The 13,688-nt window shown below is 47.0% G+C and overlaps 1 protein-coding gene across 3 annotated transcripts in view; it reads left to right on the top strand.

The window, feature by feature from the left end:
* RFX4 (regulatory factor X4) overlaps positions 1-13,688 on the top strand; it is a 168,160-nt gene that overhangs the window by 109,946 nt on the left and 44,526 nt on the right. For all 3 annotated transcript variants that reach the window (XM_066263556.1, XM_066263566.1, XM_066263576.1), the window contains 4 exons: positions 3,530-3,630; positions 5,584-5,642; positions 9,082-9,226; positions 13,562-13,656. In XM_066263556.1, the coding sequence (XP_066119653.1) occupies positions 3,530-3,630; positions 5,584-5,642; positions 9,082-9,226; positions 13,562-13,656 (400 nt within the window). The remainder of the gene's footprint in view (positions 1-3,529; positions 3,631-5,583; positions 5,643-9,081; positions 9,227-13,561; positions 13,657-13,688) is intronic.

Consider the following 13,688-nt stretch of genomic DNA (forward strand, 5'->3'; position numbering starts at 1 on the left):
GGGAGACATCTCTTAAACCAGGTGATCAAGAAGGCCAGCTCCTTCGTCACCCGAGCAGAGCAGCCTGAATGTTTAGATTACTCCCAGAAGTGCTGCAGCACCATGTCTGAATCCCAAAACAGGATCCATCCAGGCTGAATCCCTCTTCGCTTTTCTCTGGCCTAACAAAATCGAACAGTTGCACCAAGTGAAAGGCCCCATCTACGACCCTGCAGCTTACTTGTTGCTCCCAAACAACGGCCAGCTCCCCCATTCCAGCAATGAGAGATTCCTCCTGGACGTGTCAGGCGTGGAGAATGGCAAGCTCACCCTTCCTGATGGCCCAGCAGCCATGGGAGGGTCACTCCAGATGCTTCTCTAAATTCTGACCTCTGTTAAGAGCAGTCAGATATCCTGAGATATCTCAGAAGTTGGATCCAATGTGCTACTAACTGATACCATTTTTGGATCTTGGCTTATTACACATGTAGTACTTTGGGTTCATTCCATGTTCAGTGTTTATTAAGCACCTCCTGTATATCAGGCATTCTGCTGAGCACTTGGAGCACTTGGACAAATCTTTGAGTCTGTACAGAAGGGAGCCAAGCTGCTATCTGAGGCAGCAGCTCTAGGCAGAGGGAGCAGCAAGTGCAAAGGTCCTGGTGAGGTTGGCAAGGACCTGGAGAAACAGAGCGGAAACTAGTGCCCATGGGGATAGAGTGAGCCAGTGGAGGGGGAGATGGGAGAAGGTGAAATCAGAGGTAAAAGGGGACATTTGGGTAGGGCCTTGTGGACAATATATCTGAAGTCCATCTACCTAGGGACTGGGAGCCATTCATTTATTGTTTCACTTAACAAACATTCCTGCATGCCTACTAGGTGTCTATACGATGCTGGGTGCTGGGGATACCATGGTGCATACAGTCTAGTGGGAAAGATGGACATTAATCAGGTAGTCACACCAGTTAGTGCATAATTATCAACTGTCACAACTATGGGGCCCTTCCAGAGGGATCATCGGGGCTCTGATCTACTCTAGGGGGCTTCAGGGAAGGTTTTCCTGGTCTGAGAGCAGATGGAGGAGGAGGAGTTCAGCAGATGAAGAGGGAGCAATGCCCTCAGATGGAAGGATGCCAAGGGCACAGGTCCTGAGGTGGCAGAGGCCTGGGCAGAGGCCAGTGCGGATGAGGGGAGATAGCACAGCGAGGCTGGAGTGTGAGCCCGCGGGGCACGGCGAGGATGTGATTTTCACTGTAACATAATGAGAACTCTCTGAGGAGTTTTAAGCAGGAGTGAAATAAGTTCGAGTTGTTTTTTAGAAAAGCCCCTCAGAGGATGCAGAGGCAGGAAGGTGAGCAGGCAGGAGAGACACCAGGAGGCTGTTGGAGTGGCCCCCGGGGAGGGTAAAGAGAGCTTGAAGGGAGGAAAGGGAGAAAACCAGGTTAAAAGTACAAGGAAGGCAGCAATGAACCATTGGTGTGACATAGATTTAAAGGGACTTAAGAAGTGAAACAAGGCAATGTTGTGTGTTTTATGCAATGTGTGGACCTTGTTTGGATCCTGATACTAACAAACTGAAAGATTTCTTTGAGAGAAATAGAGAAATCTGTACAGACTGGGATTTAGATAATATTAAGAAATTACTGTTCATGCTGTTAGGTATACTAATGGCATGGTGAAAAATTAAAATGGCCAAGTCTTGCTAATTATTGAAGCTTGGTCATGGGTATTTGGAGGTTTATTATACTTTTCTCTCTATCCTGGGGTGTATTTGAAATTTTTCATAATAAAAACAAAACTTCATGGAAAGTAGAGTTCACACCGAATTAGGGAGCACAAGGGAAGAACCAGTTGTGACTGGGAAACTTTGCATTCAGTTTGGACGCAGCGAGTGTGATGTTCCTTTGGGACTTCTGCGTGGAGGGGTCCTGATACAGTTGGTCTGGATAGCTGAAGAGCACTGAGTGTAGAGGGTGAGCGAAGCTGTGGGCACGGAGAGACTACCCAGGGGAGGAATAAAAGATGACAAAAGAAGGCCGGGTCTAGCCTGGAAAGAACTGGAAGACGTAGTGGCCAGGTAGAGGGGGCTGAGCTTTGTGACTGAGGAGGGGTTATCAGAAGCCACAGAGGGGTCACAAATGCCAAGGACAGCAAGTGTTACCAAAGGAGGAAGGGCCAACAGAGCCAAATACTGCCAAGATGCCGAGTGAGGTGAGAACCAGAAGGAGTTTGTGTCATGGACAGAGGGTGCTGTCTGGGTGAGAGACAGGCGTCAGGTCAGGAGTGAATGGGAAGTGACAAAGAGGAGACAAAGTCTAGACAACTTTGAAGATGTCTGTGAACACAGTGGAAGAAAGAGGGTGGTGGCACGGGAGTAAGGAAGGAGGGATTTTGTTTTGAAGGTGAGGCATTGTTGAATGCATTACAAGAAGAAGGAATGACCCAGGAGAGAAGAGAAGGTGGAGTACTGGGTAGCAGCGTGGTTGGTGTAAGGTTCCTGGGCAGGCAGAGGGACTGAGATAAAGGGCTGGCTCCTTGGTTCCTCAGGAAATAGGAGATGATGTCACCTGCTGGTGGAAAGGGGGAGTTGGGGTTGGAGACGTAGGCATAGGAGTCTAGGAAGAAGGTTGGAATCTGTCATGGAAAAGGAAGGAATGAGTGAGCAAAGAGACATGGTGGAGTTGCCCAGTGGGGTTGCCCAAAGGTTGTTGATCATGAGGTGACAGGAGAGTGTGTGGGAGACTGAACCAGGGCAGGTGGGTGGTGCTGGTGGAGGGCAGAGGTGGAGTGGATGTCAGCTTGGGGAGAGGTCCCTGCGGCCCACATGGCAGACATTGGACCTAGAGCTATAAGCAGGTAATTTTGATGGAGGGACCCTGAAAATGGTGCTCAACGTCTTTGCAAGTCCAAATTTCTATCTTATATTATAACCTACTGCCCACCCCAACCTATCACCCCTCTAGCCCCTCCCACCTCCTGCTCCAAAACAGTCCTTGACTTTCCAAATCTGATAGAATTTCAAGGTCCGTGTCGGGGTTGTTTGCAGGTTTAAAAATATACTGTTGTTTCCCAGTCCCTGCCAAGCAGCAAGCAGTTGGATAAGCCTGGGCCTAGGCTGGGTGGACAGGCATGGCGGTATGCCGCGTGGGTTTCTGCCCAGCTGGGGGCTCAGACAAGACTGGGCAGCATGAGGAGAGGCTGATTGCGTGTCGGCACTCTCATGCCCACTAGCCACTGGCTTCACCCCTCACACGAGGCGCTTTGGAAAACAGGAAGGACACTGTTTTGCTCGCAGAAAGAGCTCTGGGTGCCGCCAGGCCCTGCAGTGGGCTTTCCCCACACTTGGGCATGCTGGGCCTCCCTGTCAACCAGCACTGGCACAAGAGCACATTCTATTTGTGCCCTTCTCAGACCCATGGGCTCTCTGCAGGGCCAGGGCTGCCGGCCTGGTCTTGGAAGTCCCTGCTAAGAGTGGCACCTCTTGGCTGCAGCCCAGTGGAAGGACTGGGTGACTCACAAGGCCCTTAAAATGTATCCTTTCTCTTTCTAGCTTAACTCAGGTGATCCGAAAGTTTGCAAAGCAGCTGGATGAGTGGCTAAAAGTGGCTCTCCACGACCTCCCAGAAAATTTGCGAAACATCAAGTTTGAACGTGAGTACTGAGTTTGGGAGCAGAGAAGGGGGAGAATGTTTTCATGCCAAGCATCTTATATAAGCTGTTAAAACAATAATAATGATAGCTATCATTTACTGTTAGTTCCTGCAAAGCACACCAACTATTTTGCTTGGCACTTTCCATACATTAACTTATTTAGTCCTCATGAAATGTTTCTTACGGGAAGCATGCCTGCTTTTATAGACAAGGAAATAAGCTTAGAGAGGTAGAAAGCAGCAGAGGTGAGATTGCCCCAGGTCTGTCCGTTGACGCCAGACTTTGTGCTCATCACCTCCATACTGCACTCCTGTAATCTTCACGCCCCCTCTGCACTGTGGGAAACAGTGTTCCTCTTCCATAGACGAGGCCTCAGAGGCCGAGAAACATCCCAAAGCCACACAGCCAGTAACTGGGGGCCCAAACCTCGAGATCGCCTGAGCTCTTGCCACAAAGGGTGGTAGCAGGAGACAGAACAGCTTCAGGGTTTCACATATTTAATTCCCTGCCTAATGAGAAAGCCAAATTAATATTTCTCACGAGGGGATCTTTTCTCTGCGGAGCGTCGCCTCTCATTCACTCCAGTGTTAGTTTTGCACGAGGAAACTGGATTCTCCTGCTTCTCTGTCTCAATGCGTCTGTACTTGTGGGAAGACTCACAGGCTATTAAACAAAGATGAAATGATTTTAAGCAAATCAAAGTTTTAAGATATATGTTTCTTAAAGCCCCGTTTGAATATGCTCACCATTCTTGCCCGAACCCCAGGAAAATGAAGGGGATCAAATTACCCTCTCTCCACAGGCAAAGAGGGCCCTTTGAGCTGCTCAGGGGCCGCCTGTGGTGCCCATCACCTATTGATAAAGCCTCTTTATTTCACGCCTCTCAGTTCTTTTCTTTCTGAGAGCACTAAATTCCACATCACAAAGTTAAAGAAAAAGTAATTAAGGAGAAGGATTAACGATTGATCAGCCTGGAAAATTAGAAGTTCATCTGCTCTCTCTCCCCCTCCCCCCAATTCCTCCACCCCACGCCCTGTTTTTCAAACCAGGCTGGCTCTGAGTACAAATCACAATAATCCCAGGGACATTTCTGATTGTTTCTTGACCAGTTCAGAAATTAATGAGAAGAATGCCTGCGCCCGTTTTAATTGTGCAGACAAAACAAATTTGTTAAAAGCTGACAGAGAGGAGCTTTCTTGGACCTTTCACCTGCAAGTGCCTTGGACACCCACACTTCCCAGGGAGCCTTGGAGTATACCTCAAGAATGGGCCAGGAGTGGAAACACGCACCACTCCAAAAGGCTCTGTAAGAGTGAAGACCCTGGGCAAACATAGGGCTTGCCTGCTTCAAAATCCACAGAAACAAGATCACCCCATTTCAGATCATAAGCCTTCTATGTTAGTGTAGGAAGCAGAACCATCAAATCACGCAGACAGGGTGAGGAGCTCATTTGATAAAATGGACAGCTCATGAATGCAAAGCCACGTTCAAGGTGCAGCCCAGGTTTCTCTCCTAGGAGCAACCCCAGCAGCATACACTGAGGCTCAGTCAGGGTTTCCTATTAGACAGACTACTTTCAAGGGCCTTCTTCAAAGCTTCCACTTGATTCCTGCAATTATATATGGGGAGAAGTGATTGAGCTTGCAATTAGCTAAATGAAAGACAAGTAAACAATTGCTTTTACTCACGGTTGATTGACACCACAGTTTCTCACACCTGCTGGTGTGACTTTGAAATATATGTCCCAATATCGCCATTTTAGGAAATAGTTGTCCAAGTGGGAAAACAAAGAAGCAAAAGCTGGGTTTTGACGTGGGCGCCCCAAGTGGGATTGGATAGTGAGACACATATAGGTAAATAAGAAAGTTACTTTTTGAAATCTACCCCTGGAAAATCCAAAGTAGAACCATAAAGCCTGCAAATATTTCAAACTAACTCTTTTCTTCTTTCAGTGTCCAGAAGGTTTTCCCAAATTTTGAGACGGCAGACGTCACTAAATCATCTTTGCCAGGTGCGTGTCCTGTGCTGTGTTCTAACTACTGCTAAGTCATTACCAGTGGGGGCACATCCACAGACAACGCCCTGTAGGCTGTCGGGGTGCGGCTGGAAACAGTATAGTCTTATTGTCTTTAATTTCTACAGTTAAGGAATAAACCTGTTAACCAATCACTGAATAGTGTCCACTAACATACAAAACAATCTCTGACATCAGTTGTCCCTTAACCTGTTCTAGGGTCTCCAGTTTGTGTTCCCCTTAAGTAAATTGGAGTTTCTCAGCCACTGTTGACATTTCGGGCTGGATTCTTTGTTGTGAGGAGTGTTCTGTGCATTGTAGATATTTAGTGGCATCCCTGGCCTCTGCCCACTACATGCCAGTCGTATCACCCACCCCTCAAGTAACACCTGGATTGTGACCATCAGGACAGACACTGTCTCCAGACACTGCCGATGTAGCCTGGGGCACATGTGCTGGTTGTAAACCAGTGAAATCAGTGGTTCAAACAGATAGGATGACTTGTTTGTTACTCTTGTGTCATCTGAAAGAGTTCAAAGCCACAAAGCATATTAAATAGTTAGCCAGTGTTATTTATTCACCTAGATTTCTGTTCCTTTTAGCATGAAAGTGACATACTTACCATTTAAAAAGTTCAAAAATAACAAAAGTGTAGTACAATAAAAATTGGAAGATTCCACTATAACCCCTACTTATAACTTGATAGTATAAAGTTTTGTATTTCTATTAATTTTATACTTTAAGGACAGGACTCTGAGTCTGCCCATTAGCATTCATTAAAATATTAATGATCTAAAAGCACAGGAAGCAAACAGGTGGCTACAGGTCAGATCTGGCCTTTAGATGTGTGGGATTATTTTTGCTTGATTTGCATATGTTCAAAAAATTTTTACCCAGTCGCTAACAATTGAAACTTGTAGATTACAGCTGAACACCCAAATTTGCTGTAGAAAATTTTGGGGAGCTGGCAACCCCAGATTGACCTTCCCCAGGGCAGTGACGACAAGCTGAGCTTCTCTCCGGCAGCTCTGTCCACATCTCCCCCGCTTCCTCTTCCACGTGGTCTGGTCTGCCTGGCTCACGTGTCACCTGCCTGCCTGCTTTATGTGATTGGGTTTGCAACGTATCCCTTAGCTTAGAGTCTTGATTTTGGGTTGGTGCCAGCTATTGAAGGTCAAGGTGGGAGGAATGGGGTTTCTAGTTAGACGGCCTGAGGCAGACTCTAGGCCGGGAACCAGAAAGTATAAAACTACACCCACACACCCCACTGTTTCTGCTCTGCCCTGGCATACACAGCACGGGGAGTATTTGGAGCCCGAGGGAAACCCTTCCACATCCTTGCAGGCAGGTACAGAGGCCACACTTGGGCATGTTCTGGGGTGTGGCAGAGCCTGACAGATTGATGGCATTCAGTGAAGAAAACTAGTATTAGCAAATCAAAGGAACAATGCCATACTTCCAAAGGTGCATGCCCTGGGCTTTGGTGCACCTCCTGACTCAGAACATTTTGGGAAGTCTTTGACCCTTTAATGCACAGGTGGGTAAAAGTATCCACACTCATACCTCCGGGCACACATGCACACACTCACATACATGCACATCCACCCCGTCTCCACTTTCCATGCAGACAATATGTCATTTAACCAGCAAATGTACCTTTCCATTTTCACTGGACAGCTATCAGACACATTCCTGGATCAGCCAGAGTCCTGGGGTTAGTGCTAAGAACACTTCATGGAATGTCTTAGTATCCCAGCAAGCTTTCTTAAACACACAGAAGGCAAGTCAGGCTGAACAGCACATAAACAAACTCATCCCCAAGTATTTAAACCCAGGTCTAAATACCCAGTCCCTTTTGGAAACACTAAGCAAGCAACCTGGCATTCACACCTCAGCCATTCATTCCACAGAATCTTTTCAGGGCCTACTGTGTGCCACACACTGTATGCTTAGGGGTATTTGCCCTCAGCAGAAAAAAAAGCTAAATCAAAACATAAAAATGGTTAAGTGTTATGAAGGAAACATAATGCAAATAGAGAATAAGGAGGCACCAAGGTCCTGTTTAGGTGAAGGGATTAGAGAAGGCCTGTCCATGGGAGTGACATATAAGTTGGAGCATACGTGATGGAAGGTTTGCCAGGACAGGTGGGGTGGGAGAAGAAAGCTCCAGCTGGCAGGAACACTATGTGCAAAGACCCTGAGGTATCATTGCAGTTATTACAAAGAGAACAATCTGAATAACAGTTACTTCTTACTCCTTGAACTATGCCCTCTTCAAACACAATCTTAAGAACTCCTCAACATCTCTCCATAAGAAGTGGGTGCTGCTGCATCTCCATTTTATAGATCAGAAAACTGAGGTTATTCTACTTATCGGCCCCAAGTCGATCAGCTCGTCAGGATTTAAACTCGGTATATTTGAATCCAGAATCCCAGACTTCTACATTTAGTTGTTTTCATTATTATTAAGATGGACCCAATTCACATATTCATGAATTCTAGGCCACTTTGACCTTCAAAGAGTTCTACAGTGATTTAAGCAAGATTTTACTTGTGTTCAGACAACCTGGGTGTAAAAGGCACTGTCAGTATTTACTTTTACTTGGAAATTCACAAGCATTAGGAGACATATAATGTCCATGTGTATTTGAAATCTCCTTTTCTTTTTTTTAAAAACATGCAAGTAAAGGAAATGATTCTGGAAATGTTTTTCTTTGCTTTTATCAATATTGTTCCAACTTGGTGGTTCTAAGTATTGTTCCAAGTTTTATTTTAACTTGCAAATTGAGGTGGCCAAAACTTAAATACACACACACACACACACACACACACACACACCCAATGAACTACCAAGTCTTAAAGTGTAAGTTTCCTTTTATTCTATTTCAATTATATATGTCTCAGTTATTACAGTTACATGAAAAATAGAAAGGTACACTTCAAATGCTTCAGAACCCATTTATATGAAAAATATACACTGTAAACTTTCTGGATTTAAAGCTGTCATGGGCCCCAGGGCAACAGGACCATTCCTAGGTCTGGGACCGTCACCACTCAGAGACACAGAAGTTATGGAGCACACAGCTCCCGTCCCACCGGCTTACAGAAAGCTGACAGATCCCTGGGCTTCATCCCATTGTCCCACGGGATCAAGACCAGAGGCTAGGAACAGCGGAGTCTGGTCTGACCTGCGCTACCGTGAGGTCACTTGTCATAGAGAAAGGAAGGTAGGTGTGACAGAGCCACAGGAGAAAACAACGTACAGATCTTCTGAGTATGGACTCATCTACTTATTTCCTAAAATTGAGTTTTTCTGAATTTCACAGTAGTTTGCAAAATATCATTGGCAGATTCATTAAAAAGGCTTGAAGGAAATAAAGTGAAGGGCTCTCACCTAACAGCCATGAGCTAATGAGTTGGTTGGATTGGATTACAGGCATCTCGAACAGTGATCCACAGTGCAGACATCACATTCCAGATGCTGGAAGACTGGAGGAACGTGGACCTCAACAGCATCACCAAGCAAACCCTGTACACCATGGAGGACTCTCGCGAGGAGCACCGGAAACTCATCATCCAGTGTAAGGTGTTCCACCAGGCCTTGTGTCTTTTTGAGGTTTTTTAAAAAGAAGGGAACAGAAAGTCTGTTAGGAGATATTTATGGCATCCCCACCCCGTCCTTGCCCCTAGGGTTGCCCCCCTCCATGTTGTTCCTGTTAAATGGGCCGGCCCAGATGAGAGGGCTGACTTCAGAGGACACGTGCCAGTGTTGCTGGGGAAATAGGTCCTGGTGCAACAGGTAGCACACAGTGTCGTGCACCAAGCCTCACTCAGACCCACAGTGCCAGGCATAGTCCCACAGGTGGCATAAAGAAAGAGAACAAAGCTTGTTGCCTCTCTGTCTGTCAGCCTCGATTCAACTGGATAAGCTGCCTGTTGTTCAGTGAGGGTCAGGAGAGTTAGCCCACCTATTGGCAGGTGGAGCTTTTGATCACCTTAAATGTTTGAGAAGGAGATGGATGGTGATTGATTTACTTCTGTGAACATATGTTCATGTCCCTGTGGACAAAGACTATGGGAGTACTGCTTCAAATATCCGGATGTGGCTAGGTTGTTCTTAGTAGTAGAGGATGCGAGAGGCCCAGAGAACACCACCTCATTACCACATCTCTGCTGTCCCTCCATCGCCCATAACAGCCTGCTGCTCAGGGCATCCCACAGCCTGGGGACCCTGGGGATGGGTCATGGCTACTTCCTTACTGTGCTCAGCCCTCCTTTCTCATGCATCTGGGCAGAAGGGAGCGCCAGGGTGGGAAGGGTGTGCACACCCGCCCCACACACAGCACTCAGATAGGCTGGTGCTGAGAGTCTCTGCATGGTGGGGGGATGTAGAAGCTGCCCCACCCTCACCTCCTGAATGGAGTGAGGCCTACATCCCAATAGTGACCTTGTTCAGGAAGCTACAGAGTCCCACCCCCTGAGAAGAGGGGCTTATTCTTTGAGAGCCCCAGGCCCCTCAGATTTCCAGTATGTGCCTTCTACAGTGATGTTGAGGGAAAACTTCCTTTAGCCTAAGCATCTAGTGTTTCTAAGCAAATAAAGTCCCCTAGATGTTCCCATGGGAGACCTTTTCTCTGTTTTGAATGCTTTTCAAAAGCAAATGGAGCAGGTGAAACATTGGGCCATGTGGACCTTCCCCAGAACTGCTTTCCTCGTCGCCCCCAGAGCTCCTCTGCAGCCCCCAGCCTGCTTCCCTTTGTTAAGAGTTTTTGAGATAAAGTAACTCAGTTTACAGACTGCCTAATCTATGTGTCAGACCCAGTGCACGCGTGATCTCACTCAGTCGCCACATCCAACCCACGAGGAGGATTCTCTTATCATCCCCATTCTACAGATGAGAAAACCCAGCCTCAGAGAGTTGACGAGCCCTCACTCTCTGAGGTAGCAGAGCTGGACCTTGAACTCATGTCTAGTTTCAGCTTCCCCACTGGACATTAGAGCTGTCACTTGGCAGAGGAGACGAAAAGAGAGAGATGTAGGCATGTCTCAGAGGCTGAATCTTCCCAGTTCTTCCAGTCACGCTTCCTTTTCTGCTTTTCCCTGCTAGAGGGCCAGTGGAAATCATGGCTGTGAGCACCCTACAACACATCTGATAGCTCTGTATCAGATGGCTGTGTCCACAGGACCTCATCCGGGACCAGGACTGGGGGAGGTGCCAGTGATGTCTGTGCAGGACCAAACAGATGTGTGGGAACCAGGAACATCTGACTTCCTAGTCATGCTGACCATTCCTAGAGGCTTTATACTCAGCTCTCTTCCCCCCTCAATAATTTTTGTGGGGAAGGAAAATGTGACCCAGTCTTATAGGGAAAAATATAGTCACCATTGATTGCTTTAGGGACCAACCAGGCTCTGAGCCTTTGCTGGAGTACCAAAGAGGTTGTGGCTACCTCTGCAATAAAGAAGAAAAAAAAAAAAAGAACTTTTGGGGACTTTCTGCGCAAACTCTCCTAGGCCTGAGGTAGAACAGGGCCCTTTAAGGGTGTGATTGTATTCTTCTAGAGGACAGGAGTGATGTGGTTCAGTTCACCCAGCTGGTACTTCCTGAGTGCCTATCCTGGGTCAGGCACTGTGTTAGACCCTGCAGAAAGCAGATAATAAGATGGACACTGCCCTTCCCGTACAGAGCTTAGAGCTACGGGCACATTAGGAGTTGAACAAGTAATTTACAAATGTGTCTCATCTTACCAAAGGGGACACACTACATGACACAGTGCCAGGTAGAGGGGGGAGGAAGGGTGCCAAGCCTGAAGACAGATGGCCAGGCACGGGGGTGTCGTCCCTGCACCCCTCAGAGAGCCAGGAAGTGAGTCCCTGAACACGGTGAGCAGGGCAGCTGTGGACTGCGCTCTCCTCCACACCACCAGGTGACCCATCTGCAGATCCTTGCTGTAGAGGCCATCATCACACTTGGAATGTGGATCGCACTTGGGAATGCGCTGTTTTCCCTAAATTTAAAAGTGCTTGCTTGGACTTGAGCATGAGTTTAGAATGAGTAAGTGGAATTGGGATGCCCATCAGACTTTGATTCAAACCCTGGCTTTCATACACTATGACTTGGCTTACAAATCTGTAGAATGGGGATAATACAGAGGGATTGCATGGGACAATTTTGTGCCCCATGCTTGGTGCTCAGGGCCGTGCTAGTATCTGAAGTGGTTGGAAGACAAGCACTCAAGTCAGGCCATGTTTCTAACTTGCCCCTGCCATCCACAAGCTATGCAGCCTCTGAAAAGTTACTTATTTCACAATGCCTGAGTGTTTTTATTTGTAAAATGGGGTTAATAATAGTACCTCGCTCCTTGGGTTGCTCATCCATTCAGTCAACAGTGGAACTCAAAAAGTACTTGAGCAGTTGGTGCATACCACGTGCTGCTCTAGGCTCGGGTCCGTGACTTTCACATTCTAGGGACTGTTTGAGGTTAAATGTCCACATACAGCATTTAGAAGAGTGCCTGGACCGTGGTACACGCCTGATAATTGTTAACAGCGCTTTCACTGTCGCCGCCACCATCATCATGGATGAAAGCACAGTTGCTCAGCTGTACACACAACGCTACAAAGAGCAAAAGAGCACCAACCAATGAGAAACTCAGAGACCCGGGCTCCAATCCCTCCTCCGTCACTAACACCCTGTCACTTTGAGTGGATCATTTCATCTCATTAAGACATAGTTTTCTCATCTGTAAAGTGAAGCATGTCAATTAAATTGGACTTTTTAAAAAAAATTATTTTTATAAATAAATTGGACTTTTAAAGCCCCTTCTCATTCTACAGTGTTAGGACCTGGTCGTCCTGGAAGCTGACCTCCTGTAGCAGCTGTCAATGAAATAAAAGAGCACAAACTGGCCATTCCAGTGAAATGGGGAAATAAAAACTGCTCAGACAAAAGAAAACTATAGACATGTATGGATCTTGAATTGTGGTTAGATTTATTGAGCTCTACATAGAAAATACAAAACAGTGTAATGAAAAGAGGTGTTTCAAACCGGAGACCAGCGCAGAGATACTTGTATTTTCTGTAGTCTCCACTGATCACACAGCACTTCCCCGTTCAGGTACCTGACGTGCAGCTGACACAGGTTGGGAAGTGGTCTGATTGTCCGTCTTTTACTAATGCAGATTGTCCGCCTTTTACTAACGGCAGAAACAGGGCACAGAAGTTGCTTCCTTCATTCCACAAATATTATTGAGCATCCGCTACTGAAGTAGTTCTCAGTGCCATGTAAGCTGAGCACAGAGAAGCTGGCTAGGCTATGCACAATGTAATTGTGGTCTAGAAACATTTGAATTATCACAGGTGCCCTACCACGGGCAAAGAGCAGCAGTGTCTGTCCATTCATGCCAGCCAGACACACTGGGTAATCGCTGGGTCCCAGGTCATGCACCAGTTGATGAAGACAGCAAAGAACAGGTGAGGGACAGGGACACACACACACACACACACACACTCACTGTAACACAGTATTATAAGTGGTAGAATGAAAGCAGAATGCAGAAAATAAAGTGCTATAAAAGTAGAGGGGAGTGATCAGTTCTGCTGGCAAGGGACCTGGTGAGAGGAGAAAGGATTTCACAGAAGGGTGATTACAGCTAGGCTATTAGCACCCAGGCGGCCCAGCTGAAATGAAAGAAGTGCCCTAGAGAGAAGCAGGACTTGGGGGAATGGCCAGGAGTGTGGGGTGGTCAGGCACGGAAGATGAGCCTGGAAAGCCTGGGGCATATTTTCTAACGCCTTGAATGCCCTGCTGATACTTTGGAGTTTTAGTTTATTCAGTGTAATTGCTTTGTCTGTTTAAGAGGCATCTCTGTTTAAACACAAGTGCAGTGACGTGGGGCTCTCCTCTGTTTGGCAGTATATCAGGAGTTTGACCACCTTCTGGAGGAGCAGTCTCCCATTGAGTCCTACATTGAGTGGCTGGACACCATGGTGGACCGCTGTGTTGTGAAGGTGAGTGAGTTAGAGCAGGAGGTGCAGCCCTA

The sequence above is a fragment of the Saccopteryx bilineata genome, chromosome 1 (assembly GCF_036850765.1).
Source record: "Saccopteryx bilineata isolate mSacBil1 chromosome 1, mSacBil1_pri_phased_curated, whole genome shotgun sequence".
NCBI lineage: Eukaryota > Metazoa > Chordata > Mammalia > Chiroptera > Emballonuridae > Saccopteryx > Saccopteryx bilineata.